A 16956-nucleotide genomic window follows, 5' to 3' on the forward strand; every position below is an offset into this window, starting at 1 on the left:
CAAAATTTTGAAATAAGGGAAATAATGATGTCTGTCTTCTATAGGGCAGAATATTCTAGGCAAGGCAAGGCAAAAGGATCTGAAACTTCACAATTTATCTCTTTGAATTTAGTAAGATGAAATCTACTCACTTTTATTACACCTTCTATATCACCTTCTGATATAAAGATCATCAAACTGGTATTAAAAGGCATTAGGAAGAAAAAAACGGTTACTCATAGTAAAAAAAAAATCTGGTTACTGCAATCCATATAGTAGTGGTATGAAGCTCAAATAGAAATACTCCTTCTTGACTTAAAAAGCCACAAGGTAACATTATGTTGTATTATATTTTTATTTATTTTCTTAAACATTTCCAAATTATATCTAAATCTGGTTCCTGCCACAGTGGAGAGTTTTGCAAGCTACAAGTTTAACCCTTCTAAACTATAGCAATGCTAAAGGAATCCTAGGCCTCTTTTAGCTTGGAAAACATTGAAATGATCCTTTGAGCTTTAAATCAAAGAATAGAAATGGACAACAGAGTAACAGATTAATTAAGTCAATAGAGTTACTAATCCATACAACCATGTTGTCCTTGGTCAAACTTTTTTAAAAGTTGGGGGTTTTTTTGTTTTTTTCAATCAACAAAAAATTGCTTCTCACACTCTCATCCCAAACATCCTTCCACCCCCACAATTGAGAACTTAAGAAAAATGTATCCCATTGTGAATTTTAGTTTTGCTCCACCGTGCTTAGTCTTTAGAATTCTAGCAACCAGGAATGTATACACACCCACTTAAGGATTAAGTGTTCAGGGAGTAAGGCCTATAACCAGCATGTGCTAGCAAGTGACAAATAAGAAACAACTGACTGACCCCCTGGACTGTCCTAAGCCAAGCTTAAGCCACCATTGGCGCATGTGAGACACAGGAAGTGATGAAAAGAACTGTCTTTATATTTTACATCACTTCCTATGAGGAGGAGCTTTGACAGAGTTGACCCTGGAACTCGAGCCTCAAGGAGCTCCTCAGACTACTTCCTTTTAGGAGGTAACATGGTGAGTGATAAGACTGACTCCCCTTTCCCTTGACTTTCTGGAGAGGCCCCTTGGCTAAGGCCTCCAAACTCCTGCCTGGCTCAGCCCAGGCTGGAGCACCTTTAATTCCCTTTCCTCTCTCTCTCTCTCTCATTCTTAAATTCTTCCTTCTATTGTAAATAAACCACCATAAATTCCATTCTGACATGAGTATTTCATTGGGATTTAGAATTTAAATCCCTGGAAACCAATTAAAATTTATATTCTCAGCCCTAAATTTACCCTTTTCAGTCTTGGGAAATTTACCAATAACACCATTTTAAGTTCTTCACATTTAGTCCTTTGCTTCTCTGCCAAGAGATGGTTAGCATGTTTTATCATTAGTCATTTGAAATTATGGTTGGTCTTTACAGTTACTATTTCTTTTAAGATTGTTTGTCTTTGGGGGTAGCAGGGTAGATCAGTGGATTGAGAGCTGAGTCTAGAGAAGGGAGATCCTAGGTTCAAATCTGACCTCAGACACTTCCCAGCTGTGTGACCCTGGGCAAGTCACTTGACCCCATTGCCTAGCCCTTACCACTCTTCTGCCTTGGAGCCAATATACCGTATTGACTCCAAGACGAAGGTAAGGGTTTTTTAAAAAATTGTTTGTCTTTACCATATTCATGTCAGTATATAAATTGTTCTGCCAGTTCTGCTCACTCTATATCAGTTCATAGAAGTCTTTCCAGTTTTCTCTAAAACCCTCTCCATCATTTCTTACTACACAATAGCATTTCATCTACATCCATTTCCCATAACTTGTTCATTCCTCAGTTTGGTGATACCCTGACATATTTCCATTTTATTTTTGTCTCAAAAGAGTTCAAATGTTTTTGTATGTCTTTATAATTTTTTTTTTGCTGAAGACTAATTCCTCCCTTAATCTACTCTCCCTCAAATTCTTCTTCCCCTTTTCCTTTTTCTCTCCTATTTCCCTGTTGAATGAAATACATTTCTGTACCCAATTCTGGTGTATATGTTTTTACTTATGTTATCTAGTAAAAATGAGAGTAAGATTGAAATGTCAGCTGCTCCCTTGTCTTTCTCCTCCTTGTTTCTATAGATGTCTACTTGTGCACCCTTATTATGTGAGATAATTTTTCCATACCTTCTTTTCCTACTTCTTCCCCAAACCCCACAGAGTATTCTTGTTGCACTCTTCTATTTTTAAGAGGCCTTTAATATATATATATTAGGAAATTTTATTTAATTAGCTAATTTAGAATATTTTTCCATGGTTACAAGAATCATGTTCTTTCCTTCCACTCCCCCCATCCTGCTCCCATAGCCAATGTGCAATTCCAGTGGTTTTTACATGTGTCAGTTGATCAAGACCTATATCCATATTTTTTTAAATTTTTTTAATCTAAAGTTTTTTTTTTAATTTGGTCAATTTCAAACATTATTCCTTGGTTCCAAAAATCATATTCTATTCCTCCCTCCCTTTTCCCCCCCTCCCATAGCCGATGCACAATTCCACTGGGTATTACATGTGTCCTTGATCAGAGCCCATTTCCATATTATTGATATTTGCACTAGGTTGATCATTTAGAGTCTATATCTCCAATCACATCCCCATCGACCCATATGATCAAGTAGTTGTTTTTCTTCTGTGTTTCTATTCCCACAATTCCTCCCTTTGAATATGAATAGCATTCTTTCTCACAAGTCTCTCGAATTGTTATGGATCATTGCATTGCTGCTAGTAGAGAAGTCCATTATATTCAATTGTACCACAGCATATCACTCTCTGGGTACATTGTTCTCTTGGTTCTGCTCTTTCACTCTGCATTAATTCCTGGAGGTTGTGCCAGTTCACATGGAATTCCTCCAGTTCATTATTCCTTTGAGCACAATAGTATTCTATCACCAACATATACCACACTTTGTTCAGCCATTCCCCAATTGAAGGGCATCCCCTCATTTTTCAATATTTTGCCACCACAAAAAGCACAGCTATGACTATTCTTATATAAGTCTTTTCCCTTATTATCTCTTTGGGGTACAAACCCAGCAGTGCTATGGCTAGATCAAAGGGCAGACAATCTTTTAGGGCCCTTTGGACATAATTCCAAATTGCCATCCAGAGTGGTTGGATCAATTCATAATTTCACCAGCAGTGCATTAATGTCCCGACTTTGCCACATCCCCTCCAATATTCATTACTTTCCTTTGCTGTCATGTTAGCCAATCTGCTAGGTGTGAGGTGATACCTCAGAGTTGTTTTGATTTGCATTTCTCTGATTATAAGAGATTTAGTACACTTTTCATGTGCTTATTAATAATTTTAATTTCTTTATCGAAACATTGCCTATTCACGTCCCTTACCCATTTATCAATTGGAGAATGGCTTGATTTTTTTGTACAATTGATTTAGTTCCTTATAAATTTGAGTAATTAGACCTTTGTCAGAGTTTTTTTGTTATAAAGATTTTCCCCACTTTGTTGCTTCCCTTCTAATTTTGGTTGCATTGTTTTGTTTTGTTTTGTTTTTGTACAAAAACTTTTTAATTTAATGTAATAAAAATTATTTATTTTACATTTTATAATTTTTTTCTAACTCTTACTTGGCCTTAAAATCTTTCCTTTCCCAAAGATCTGACAAGTATACTATTCTGTGTTCACCTAATTTACTTATAGTTTCCTTCTTTATGTTCAAGTCATTCACCCATTCTGAGTTTATCTTGGTGTAGAGTGTGAGATCTTAATCTAAACCTAATCTCTCCCATACTGTTTTCCAGTTTTCCCAGCAGTTTTTGTCAAATAGTGGATTTTTGACCCAAAAGCTGGGATCTTTGGGTTTATCATAGACTGTTTTACTGATGTCACTTACCCCAGGTGGATTCTACGGATCCTCCTGTCTCTTAGCCAGTACCATATTGTTTTGATGACCACTGCTTTATAGTATAGTTTGAGATCTGGGACTGCTAGGCCACCTTCCTTCACATTTTTTTTCATTATTTCCCTTGATATTCTTGATCTTTTGTTTTTCCAAATGAACATTGTCATTTTTTCTAATTCAGTAAAAACGTTTCTTGGAAGTTTGATGGGTATGGCACTAAATAAGTAAATTAGTTTGGGCAAGGATTGTCATTTTTATTATGTTTGTTCATCCTACCCATGAGCAATTAATGTTTTTCAAATTATTTAGATCTAGTTTTAATTGTGTGGAAAGTGTTTGCAGTTGTGTTCATACGGTTCCTGTATTTGTCTTGGCAGATAGATTCCAAAGTGTTTTATATTGTCCAGGGTAATTCTAAATGGAATTTCTCTCTCTAATTCTTGCTGCTGAGATGTGTTGAGAATATATAGAAATTCTGTTGACTTATATGGGTTTATTTTGTATCCTGCAACTTTGCTAAAGTTGTTGATTATTTCCACTAGCTTATTAGTTGATTCTCTAGGATTCTTTAAGTAGACCATCATATTATGTGCAAAGAGCAATAGCTTGGACTCTTCATTGCCTATTTTAATACCTTCAATTTCTTTTTCTTCTCTAATTGCTACTGCTAGTGTTTCTAGTACAATGATAAATAATAGAGGTGATAATGGGCATCCTTATTTCACTCCTGGTCTTATTGGGGATGCTTCTAATTTATCCCCATTGCAGATGATACTTGCTGATGGCCTTAGATATATGCTGTTTATTATTTTTAGGAAAGGTCCTCTATTTCTATACTTCCTAGTGTTTTCAATAGGAATAAGTATTATATTTTGTCAAAGGCTTTTTCTGCATCTACTGACACAAAACCCTCATGATCACATGCTGGAGCTTTTTTTTTTGCTAGCATTCTATTTAAGATTTTTGCATCTATGTTCTTTAGGGAGATTGGTCTGTAGAAAACTACCTGGCTTTGGAATCAGTACCATATTTATGTAATAAAAGGAATTTGGTAGAGTTCCTTCTTTGCTTGTTCTGTCAAATAGTTTGTAAAGTATTGGGATTAGTTGTTCTTTGAATGTTTGATAGAATTCAATTGTGAATCCATCTGGTCCTGGGAATTTTTTCTTAGGGAGTTTTTTTGATGGCTTGTTCAATTTCTTTTTCTGATATGGGGTTATTTAGGTATTCTATTTCTTCTTTTGTTAATCTAGGCAATTCAGATTTTTGTAAATATTCATCTATATCACCTAGATTGCCATATTTATTGCCATATAATTGGGTATAATAGTTTTTAATGATTGTCTTAATTTCCTCTTCATTAGAGGTGAGGCCTGCCTCCCTTTTCATCTTGGATACTGTCAATTTGGTTTTCTTCTTTCTTTTTTTAAATTAGACTTACTAGTACTCTGTCTATTTTATTTGTTTTTTCAGAGTACCAGCTTCTAATCTTATTTATTAAATCAATAGTTCTTTGACATTCAATTTTATTAATTTCTCCTTTAAGTTTTATGGTCTCTAATTTAGTTTTCATCTGAGGATTTTTAATCTGTTCACTTTCTAGTTTTTTAATTTGCCTACCCAATTCATTGACCTTTGTCCTTCCTAATTGTTACTATATGCACTCAAGGATATAAATTACCCCCTGAGTACTGCTTTGGCTGCATCTCATAGATTTTTGTAGGATGTCTCATCATTGTTATTCTCTTCAATGAAATTATTAATTATTTCTATGATTTGTTCTTTAATCTATTTTGGAGAATCATATTTAATTTCCAAGTAATTTTTGATTTGCCTTTCCATGTTCCCTTACTAATCATTTTTATCGAATTATGATCTGAAAAAGATGCATTTATTATTTCTGCACTTATGCACCTGTTTGCCATTTTTCTATGCCCTAGTATATGGTCAATGTTTGTGAATGTACCATGCGCTCCTGAAAGGAAGGTGTTTTCCTTTTTGTCCTTATTTATTTTTCTCCACATATCTATTAACTCTAATTTTCTAAGATTTCATTCACTTCTCTTGCCTCTACCTTATTTATTTTTTGGTTTGATTTATCTAGTTCAGATAGAGGAAGGTTCAGGTCTCCCACTAGTATAGTTTTTCTATCTATTTCATCCTTGAGCTCCACTAGTTTCTCCTTTAGAAATTTGGATGCAGTATTTCTCTATAGGGCACAAATCAATTCTCTGTCTGAATGGATCTGATAGTTCTTCCCTCTTTGAGTCAATTTCAGTGCACTTAAGAATTAAGTATTTCCTGAATCCAACTTCTTTACCCTTCCAGTATATTGGTGTTCTTCCCTGACTCATGTCATGCCCTTCTTTATGAAATATAAATTTACCCCATTTTGTCTGTTTTCCCATTTCTCTTAATTTTAACCTCTTTTTTCCTCTAGTTTTATATATACTTATGCAAAGATTATGCAAGATATATATGTATATATATATATATATATATCTTGACATTTTGTTCTATACACTTTGTCACTGTTCTGTCTAAGTATAATTCTTCTAGCTTCCTAGGTGATGATAACAATTTTAAGAGTTATCAATATCATATTTTCTTATAGGAATACAAATCATTTTAACTTATTGGGCCCCTTAAATTTTGGGGTTTTTTTCTTGTTTTTTCCTCTTTCTTAATTACCTTTTGGTAATTCTCTTGAGTTCTGTGTTTGGGCATCAAATTTTCTTTTTAAGTCTTGTCTTTTCTTTATGAATGCTTTGAAGTCTTTTATTTTATTAAATGGCCATACTTGCTCCTGAAATAATATAGTCAGTTTTGCTGGGTAGTTGATTCTTGGTTGTAGACCCAGTTCCCTTGCTTTCCAGAATATCATATTCCATGCCTTTTGGTCTTTCAGTGTAGATGCAGCCAGATCCTGTATTATCCTAACTGTGTTCCAAGATACCTGAATGACTTCTTCTTTGCAGCTTGTAATATTTTTCCTTGGTGTGGTAGTTCTTGAATTTGTATATCATAATCCTATTGTAAGAAAATAGTCTGAGGACATATATTATACCAGGAGTCAAAGGGGGCAGAGGCACAGACAGGCACCTCAAGATTTGGGGTACTTGAGGTTACAGAGAACCTTCTCCCCTAAAAAACCTTTACTCCCCTCAGGGTCCCCTCACCCTTACAAAGATATCTGACTGAGTTTAATTAATTATAGATGAATTTAATAACAAGTTCAAACTGGGAAGGTATCAGGGTAGGGGTTGTCCTGTACACCACAGATTTGGTTTGAGTCTCTCTCAGCTTTTGAGCTGAGGACTGGCCTCTCTGGCTTGTGGAGGATTTCTTTTATTCCAGTCTATGCTAATCTATGCTACCTTTCTTAAGTTCAAAGTTTTTAGCAATAGACAGCAAGAGGGGAAAAAAAAGGTTCTGCTCTTCAGAGCTGGTTGGGCCTGTCTCTTCAGGATAGCACCCCTAAAGATAGACCTTAAGTTCAAGCCGCCCCCCCTAAATCTCTTTGTTCAATGACATGATCATAGGAATCTAGGTAGAGCAAGCAGTTGGGGAAACTTCAGGAATAGAGGTACTTCTATCCAGATACAGGGAGAAAGTGCTCCTTCCAGTCTGAGGGTCAGCATAGAGTAACCACTCAAAAGTAACTGTCCCTCTCCCCGTCTCCCCTCCCTCCACCAACTGGCATCGCTGTTCATCATTCTTCACTCTAAGATTTCAACTGCTGTCTGCTCCACCTCAGTGGCAGAAATGCCAAAGCTTGATTCAGTTTTCCTTTCCACACTGGTCATTATCAATTGAGGATTAAGTACAGGAGGTGATCTGTGGATTCTTTCAATCTCCACTTTTCCCTCTTGTTTGAGAATGTTGGGACAGTTTTCTTGGATAATTTTCTGTAGAATGATGTCCAGGCTTTTTCTTTTGTCATGATCTTCCAGTAGTCCAGTAATTCTTAAAATGTCTCTCCTTGATCTGCTTTTAAGCTCTGAGGTTTTATCAATGAGATGTTTCATATTTTCCTCAAATTTTTTCATTCTTCTGATTTTGTTTTATAGATTCTTTCTGCCTTTTGAAGTAATTTGCTTCTCATTGTCAGATTCTAGTTTTTAAAGACTGAATTTCATCCCTGGCTTTTTGATCATCCTTCTCCTCCTAGTCTGATTTTCTTTGTAGGTCATCTTTCATCTTCTTTGCCTCATATTTCATCTCCTTTGCCATTTTTCAACCTGGTTAATTTTGACTTTCAAGACACTATTTTCTGTTTCCAGATGGCTCATTTTGCTTTTTATGTTCTTTTTCCAATTGTCTTCACCTCTCTTAATTGTGTTTTGAATTGTATTTTGAGTTCTTCCAAGGCCTGTGTCCAATTCACTGGAGTTTCTGTGGGGTTTTTTTGGTGTTCTTTGGTCCTCCTATGTTCCTTTTGCCCTTTGTTCATTACCTGGATAGAAGCTGTCAATTGTAATTTCTTTTCCTTTTTCTGTTGTTTACTCATATTTTTTTTCTTTCTTTCCCCCCTGTAATTCCCGTCATCTTGTTCCTCTGATTATGTTCTGTATCTGTGGGTTTGGGCTATTCTGTCCTGAAGGGGTTTCTTTGTTCTGCTGATTGATCAGGTTAGGCTGATGGTATTGATGAGCCCTAAGGTCAGATCTTCCCCATCTGGAAGCAGAAGCTGCAAAGGAGCTGGGCTCACTGCCCCATTATCAAGGCTGTAGACTATAGTGGTTGCAGCCTTTGTCCTTGGGGCTTAGTCAGCTAGGCTCTCAGAGCAGTCTTTGTGGTAGGGGTGTTGGAGCTTGAGCTTCCCTGCCCTCTGAAGGCTTCTTATCCACACTGTTGATAAAATTAAGCCAGGGCAGAGTTGATCGGCAGAGTTGAATGTGCCCTGAGGCCAAAACCTGGGGGCTGGGGAGGGGGGGAGCAAGATGGTGTGACTAGTCTGCCTTCTCTGTGCTTCTCCTCCAGCTGTCTCCCAATTGCCTGTGTTCAATACCCTGAGCCTGGCACAGCTGTGCCAGCAAGGTACTCCCACCAGACTAGCACCCTTGCCCTCCTAGAGATTTCAGCCACCGCTGGAGGCTCAACACTGTAGGTGGGGGAGGGGTCCTAGGACCTTCCTTCTTCCTTTCCCTTAGACCTGACTGTTCAAGAATTCAGACTTTTTGGGGGGTGCACCTTTTAAGTTGAGTCCAGCTGGAGTATTCCCTAGATCTGTCTTGTTTTTAGATTTGGTTTTCTGTCCCCTTAAAGCATTGTGTTTTTGATTTCAGAGGTCTGGACTTTTGCTGCATCTAAGTCACCATCTTGACTCTGTCCCTCCATTTCACTCTTCTATTAAAGTTATTAAGAGATAATGGAACCATTCCTAGGCCTTTTCTATTTAGACCCTTGTAGTGATCTCTAATGACAGTGGGGCTCAAAGTAGATTTATATATTTTCTCCCTATATTAGAATGTAAACAGTTTGTCCTTTTTAGTAAATTATCATTGTTGCTTCATATTTACCTTATATTTTTCTCAACTCTGTTTGAACTTTGATCTTTTTATCAGGAATTCTTAAAAGTCTTTTCTATTTCATTAAAAGTCTTTTTTCCCTCTAGCACCATTCAAAATTTTGCTGAGTAAGTTCTTCTTAGCTACAAAAGCCTATGTCTTTTGTCTTCTAAAGTATCATATTCCATGTTCTTCACTTCTCTCTAGTGATGACTAGATCATGAGTGATCCTGGCCGTTGCCCCTTGATATTTGAATTCTTTCTTTCTTTCTGACTCTACTATTTTTTCTTTTACCTAGAAGCTCTGGATTTTAGCTGTGATGTTCCTAGAGGTTTTCATTCAGGGTTCTTTTTAGGCAATGACCAGTACATTCTTTCTGGGACCTCTTCTTGTCCTGGAACACAGCATCTCCCTTGGCATTTCAGTGCTTCTTGCTTCAACCCAGTCCCCAGTGTCAGTAGACCTCCCTGTCCATCTCCATATTCTGAGATAGATCAGAAAAAGGATTTAACTATTTACCTTTTTCTGCGATTTCCTATTGGGATTTGATTTGGCATTTTCTCTGTTTAGAGGCGTTTTGTGGATGAGAGCTGGACTCCATTGTTTCTTTATACTCAGACATGTTGACTCTGTCTGTTTGAGTCAATTTTCTAACTATTCTCTTTAGAGAAAATACATTAGAAGAGATTTTGCCTTGAATATACTCAGACAAACTCAAGGGCAAGGCTCACAGGAATACTTATATGTGATCTTTTACTAGAGAAAGATTATACTGAAAATGTAGATGTTTTTCCAAATGATTAGTAAAAAAAACTAGGTCATTAAGTTCCCAGTGGTCCCCAAATATTCTTAGATCCTAATTAAGGATCCCACAAGATATTTGAGAATCGTCTTTTTTATCTAGAGAAACCAAGTGAGATTATAAAGGTCTGTTTAAAAAAGAAATATGAAATTTGAATTTTTATCTCTATCCTTTCAATAGAAATAGAAAATAGAAATAGAAAAAGAGAGTAGAAGGAGAAAGATATATTCCCTTCATCTAGTCGATTCTCTAGAGTGGAAGCAGAAAGTTTAAAAAAAACTAGGGTGTATCTTCCACTATACTTACTGATGTCTCATTTACTTTCAGTGCCAGGCTGCTCCATAAGAGACTATGCATCTCTACTGGAGTCTGCCTATCTCTCCCCAATCATTCAAGGTACTCCTGGAGTTCAAAATTTTAGAGGGCCCTGGTGATACACCCTACCTTTTCCAGAGTAATCATTTAGCATCAGGACCACTCCTTCTGCTTGAGAGGAAGAATCTATCCAAAGAGATATTACATTAGGCAAATAGCCTGGTTGGAAAAGAATACCTCCTCCCTGGCAGATGGTTAAAGTGTGAGGGAAGAAATCAGAAGCCAAGGAAATATAAACCAATTTTAAGCATTATGTTTTAATGAATAATTATCATGTGCATGTAACTGTAAAATCTAGTAATATTGATGAAAAATCTGATATGTAAAAAAATCTCAAGTTATTTTGTGTTTATGTTTATTTAAGATCCACTTCACAAGAAGAGAGACTCTGAAAAGTTTTGAGGAGGAGCCTGCACTTCCTATAGTAAGTTTTACCTTTCTTCGGTCATTAAAAACCAATACTTGAATCAAATCATAGGACCTGAAAAGTTATGTTATTACTCTGAGCCTGTCAGCTAAGTATATCTAACACTAAGCCAGATATACTGAATGACCAGATTAGCTTTAGGATAATATGAATGAATGAATGAATGAATGCATGTTTAAATGAATGAATGACAAAAGAATAAATGAAAAAAGCATTTATTAAGCCCTTATATGTATCAAGCCTCAACCTACAAAAACAAATATAGTTCTTGCCTTCAAGGAGCTTATTATGTTCTTATAGGTGTGATAGTGGCCTGGATTTTGTGATTTAGATATTTGTAATGAGAGGAGTTTTAGGAGAATAAATTTATGTGCCCTTTCCAGTAACATTGGAAATATCAATTAGATTATGATTCCAAAGCTCAAAATCCATAGAAATGAGGAAGGGATGCAAAGAGTAAACAATTAACCAATAGCAAAGTGATTAGTGAAAAGATAAGTGTGAAATATAACTAGAGCATCTGGACTGATGTAGAGGACTACGGTGACCTCACTCACTAGTGAAGGTCCAGAATTATCAGTAATGAATTCTCAATTCTGTTAAAATATAAATAAATCCTTTGACCATCTATCTGAGCTGAAGATCCAAACTTTAATTGTGGTAAATTAAAGTAAGAGGTTGCACTATGCCCAACCTGTGGTAGACACCCTTTAGATATTCCACAGTGTGTTTTATAGGTTTTTGACAGATAATTAGCATAAGTCATTAGCAAGGCATAACGAGTATGTTAAGAAACATTCTTTAGTGTTTGGGAACAAGGGTTTGGAACATTTGATATGAAGGCAGAAGTTTAGTGCAAAGTTAAATAAGAAAATTTAATTAATGCTCCAGAATTTATTCTACTTAGGACAAAGTAAACTTTCTTGAGCATAATATTCTGGTGAGTCTTGTCATTGACATAAATCTTCAAAGGCTCAGACAATACCTGGACATGCCAAGGTTGTTTTCATATGATCTCATCACCCAGCTGTATACTCATCACTCTGAATAAACCCAGCTCCTTCTAAATGGGTTTCAGCTTCCCCTAGATAATTACATAGACCGGAGCTTTTATTAGTCCAATGGAAGTATTCGGTATTATTACCATAATGTTCGAATATACCAAACTACATCCTTTCCAATATTGTGATCAATATTCTGCTATTTATAATTGATATTAGTCCAAGAAGTAGGTCTAACTCTTTCTAAAAATTATAATTATAATGACTTATCAAAAGGATTATATGTGATCATTTGGTTCATGATCAGTAATAGAGAAGCAGTGTAAAGCAATTTTCCTTTCAACTCTTTTGGTTCTTATGATTCCATATTTACATAAATCCATGTTGATTTATAGAGGTTTTATTTGTTTGAACCTAGTTATCTGTGCATATGCTCAATTTTATTTTGCTAACAAGCCTGCGTTATCAGTGGAGTGGGGAGCTTCTCATGAGGAACTTTCTCCATCAAAGAAGATCAACACCTACTCTGCTACTTAGTCGTGGGTGTATGTAGTTAGGTGACTTGCTCTAAGGGGTCAATATGTTCCAGAGGCAAAACTTAAATCCAAGTTGTCCTAACTCTGAGGCCAGCACTTTATTCACTATGCCAGGAAGCCTCTGAACACTGTTTGCATTGCATACATATCTTTTGCTACAATTTATTTTTATATTTTTAAGTTTTCTTTATATAAGTCATCTTTTCAATCTTCATCATTATGTAGTATTCTATTACATTGATTTATCAGTCTATAACTATTAGGCATTTAGATTTTTTCCAATTTTTTAAATTACATACAGCTCTTAAGATTGAAATTCTCTGAAATCTGTATATTAATTTAGAATTATTTATTAGATAATGAAAGTTGGTTGGAGAGAGAAAAGGCACATAATCACATGACTGGTCACTTAGTTAACCTGAGCTTGCCATTCACCTCATATCTCTGTTCATTAGCAAAGAGAGTGCATTGCCTCCTAGATTCCTAACTTTTAACCCTGGTGTCATCACTTTTTCATCCTTAGTCCAGGTCAGAGGTCAAGATTCCATATGACTCCAAGGGTCATATGGTGCAACCAAAGGCAAACATCTTCTGGTGAAGCAGGTAGCCATGAAGACTGTGGCATCTTCCCTGTAGTACACATGTGCACCTAATAAAAGGGTTAAGATGAGACTGAAATGGATTTTCAAAATTTGCTTTTAGAACAGAAAGAAGGATGCAATTTACATTAAATTCACAAAATTCTCCATTTGATTCTTTGGGGAAAATGTTAGTCTCCCCAATGAATTATCTCATAGAGAATATCTATACATTTCAGGATTGTCTCACCAAGGTGCATAAGGACCAAAGATATACATTTCATGGAGGGTCTAAATACATTTGGCTGTTTCTTAACATATTAAAAAATGATTGATAGATGAATTTACAAGAAGCCATTGGAGGGACATTTCCTTTTTCTTGGCAGAACAGTTTTACAATCAATGGCACATGGGAAGGACAGAAGTAGATGTAGGACCCAACCCTCCACATTATATCCATAGGCTCAGTAAAAGTCTCATGATATAGTGTTTGATTTGGAGAGACATTCTTTATTGCTGTCATTTTTTTAGACCATCTGAAATCATGATGGTCCTCACAGCATCTTCTCCAAGATATCTGCTTTCCTGATCCAGGTTATTGGCAATATTCCTAAATTTGCTCTAAAAATGTTCTTAGTCTATGGACCTTTAGGATACCTTCACAGTTGTCTGGGGTGTATGGGGTGTTCAGGGAGGGGTAGTACCTCTGGTATGCAGGGCTTGTCGTGCCCTCCTAGGGCAGCTCTCCAGCCTCTGACCCTCACCTGACACCCAACTCTCACTTGTGGCTCCCAGTAGCTGCTAGCATGCGGCAGTGGCCACGGCTTCGACAGGCCGGCTAAACCTTGTGAGGGTAGCCATCGGGTATTCCAACCTATATTATATGAGCACTATAATCTGCATGTTGACTAGCTTGTACCTAAATGTTAAGTTGGTTGTTTGTCTGCTTTATGTTCTAATGATAATATATTAATTAATTTAATTACTATTTTATTTGGTATGCTACTTTAAATTATTTTTTTATTTTTAAATTATAAGTATGCTACTTAAAATATTCCTTTTGGGATCCTTCTAAAGAAAATTATCATTTCTTCCAGTTAATGATAACTTTAAATGCTTTTATAATTATTTTTTCACTCATTAATCTTTTATTTAGTTTTTTCCTACTTCATCTGGATTACCACCAGGCTGGGAAGAAAAACAAGATGATAAAGGAAGATCATATTACATAGATCACAATTCCAGAACTACAACATGGATGAAACCTATTATACAGGTATCCTGTATCACATTCATAAAATTGTTTTCTAATTGAACTTAAAAGATAACTTCATATTTCCTTCACATTTTTTTATTTATTTGCTGTCACTGATGCTATTAGTCCTATTTGCTACAATCATAGGTAGATCCATCAATCATTCAGTATTTATTAAAAAACCTACTAAGTGCTTAGCACTGTGCTAGGAAAGAACAAAAAAAAGCCCCAATTCTTTCAAGGAACTTAAGTCTGTTAAAGGATACAACATATACATATATAGGCATATAAAAATATATGTAAAATAAGTTACCCAACAAGCAATTATTAAGTTCTTATTTATGTGTCATTTCTGTGCTAAGGACTTAGGATACAAATACAAGGAAAAAAACAATCCTTGCTCTCAAGAAGGTTATATTCTAATTAGGAAGACAGCATATAAAAGGAAACTGATGGAGGGAAGGGAAGAAGGTATACAATTTACAATGTATAAGTGCCCTTTTTCCCCATAGGCCTATTCACATTATTTTATTAGGGGGAGGGTTTGTTTGTTTGTTTTGTTTGCCAAGTTGATGAACTTAAGTTAGTTTCTCTTTGTTGGAGCATGATGGTAAATCTGAAAAGTCAAAAGCAAGCACAGGAAAGGAAAGAGATATCTATCCTAGGCCCTTACCAAATTGGAGGTTCTAGGAGGAACTCATCTATGGCAGAAACTGGCCAGAGAGCGAGAGGAATGTTTCAGAAGAGAAAGCTTTGGTTCTATAAGATTATTTGCTTACAAAAATGAATAATATGGAAATATATTTTGTGTGATAATACATATATAACCCAGATTGAATTAATTGCTTGCCAGCTCTGGGACAGGAGAAGGAAGAAGGAAAGGAGAAAATATTGAGCATATTACTTTGGAAAACTTATGTGGAAATATGTTATTAAAATGAAAAAAAAAATTTAAAACAAAGACACTCCAAAGTCAAATAGAGGAACCTTCTGAGGAATAAGAAAAGTCAAGGAATTTATTAATATTTTTAAAAGGTATCTGGGAAGACATCAGCAATTTCCTATTATTACGCCTACTTTTTATCTTTAAAAATTATTATGAGGAAGTATTGAATTCAGCCTTCATGAAAATAAAAGGAGTTTGGCAAATTTTCTCTGTAGTTGTTTAAATTTCCTTTTACATAATTTCCTGAGTCGGAGAATAAAAGATTCTTTTTTTTTAATTGTTTGCTGATCTCACACACACTCATCATTATAGACAAAACTTAAAGAAATTTTCATCCACACAGGTTTCCTATGTATGTAGTATACTTGAATAATAAAAATGTACTTTAATGCAGCCCCTCCCCCAAAAATATTTCTTGCTTTTCAGGAATAGCTCTAATTGTTCCACTTTAGGTACATAGTCTTCTGGAGTTTCATTGAAATTTAGTAAGTATTGGAATAGTCTAGTCATTGATCCTTTTGCTCATCTGACCCTAAATCATCATGCTAAGATTAATATCTTTAGAGAACTTCCAGGTAAGCATGGCTGCAGAGTAGACGCAGCTTGCTTCCTCTCCTCAGACCCAATGACACAAACGACCTCAAAAGACCCTCCCAAAATAAAAAAACAACCATCCTCATAAGAACGGAAAGACCCCACAACAAGGCGAAACTCTGAAGGTAGGTGGGATTCCGGCATCTCCACAATATGAGAGAACAAAAAGCTGACCCACCCTCCCCTCCCCCACCAAACAGCCAGAGCCAGAGTTAAAGTCAGCACTGGCCATAATCAACAAGTGAGGGAGGGGCACCCCAGGACTGAACAACGTGAAGCCCCAGGTCTGGGGATCTGAATAAGATAAGGTCCTTCTCCTGAGAGTACTAACACCCAAAACCCCAGCAGGCAGGCTAGGGGAGCACAGATCTCGGACACCCAGAACTAGTGTGCTATAATCACCGAGTGCGTGAAGGGATCCCCTGATTGAGCAAGGGGAACCTACAGGTCTTGGGAGTTAGCTAAGACCACCAAAGACTTTCACCTGAGAGCACTAAATCCCAAAACACCGGCAAGCAGGGGAGGGCAGTCCCTGGGCTTCCCCAGGAAGACAGCGCAGCTGCAGAGAACCTAGAATTAGCCTGAGACTAAAGCCTTGACCATTAGATCCTTATACTGAGATTAAGTACTACTCATTCAGATTTCTGACTGGAAAGGGGAGGAAGAATAAAACAAACAAAACACAAAGATGGCAAACTGTACCCAAGAACCCCACCACCCCAACACCAAGAATAGCAAGAAGAAAGGGGTGACTTTGGATACATTTTATGGAGGGAAAACACAAAAAACAGAGGAAATAGCAGAAGAGGAAGCACAAACAAATGCTCCAAAACCTTCTAAAAGAAATGGAAATTGTCCACAAGCTCATGAAGAATTTAAACTAGAAGTTATCAAGAAGATGGAAGCCTTCTGGTAAGAAAAATGGGAAATAATGCAAAAGGAACTCAGCAATCTGAAGCACGAAAAAAAGCAACTACAGAAACAGCTTGAAGCCTCAAATAGCAGGATAGACCAAACTGAAAAGGAAAA

The 16956-nt window shown here is 36.3% G+C and overlaps 1 protein-coding gene across 5 annotated transcripts in view; it reads left to right on the forward strand.

Annotated features, from left to right (window-relative positions):
- NEDD4 (NEDD4 E3 ubiquitin protein ligase) overlaps positions 1–16956 on the forward strand; it is a 151969-nt gene that overhangs the window by 94873 nt on the left and 40140 nt on the right. For all 5 annotated transcript variants that reach the window (XM_056809834.1, XM_007479693.3, XM_007479695.3 and 2 more), the window contains 2 exons: positions 10955–11014; positions 14289–14408. In XM_056809834.1, coding sequence (XP_056665812.1) covers positions 10955–11014; positions 14289–14408 — 180 coding nt within the window. The remainder of the gene's footprint in view (positions 1–10954; positions 11015–14288; positions 14409–16956) is intronic.

Source organism: Monodelphis domestica, chromosome 1, assembly GCF_027887165.1.
Source record: "Monodelphis domestica isolate mMonDom1 chromosome 1, mMonDom1.pri, whole genome shotgun sequence".
Lineage (NCBI taxonomy): Eukaryota > Metazoa > Chordata > Mammalia > Didelphimorphia > Didelphidae > Monodelphis > Monodelphis domestica.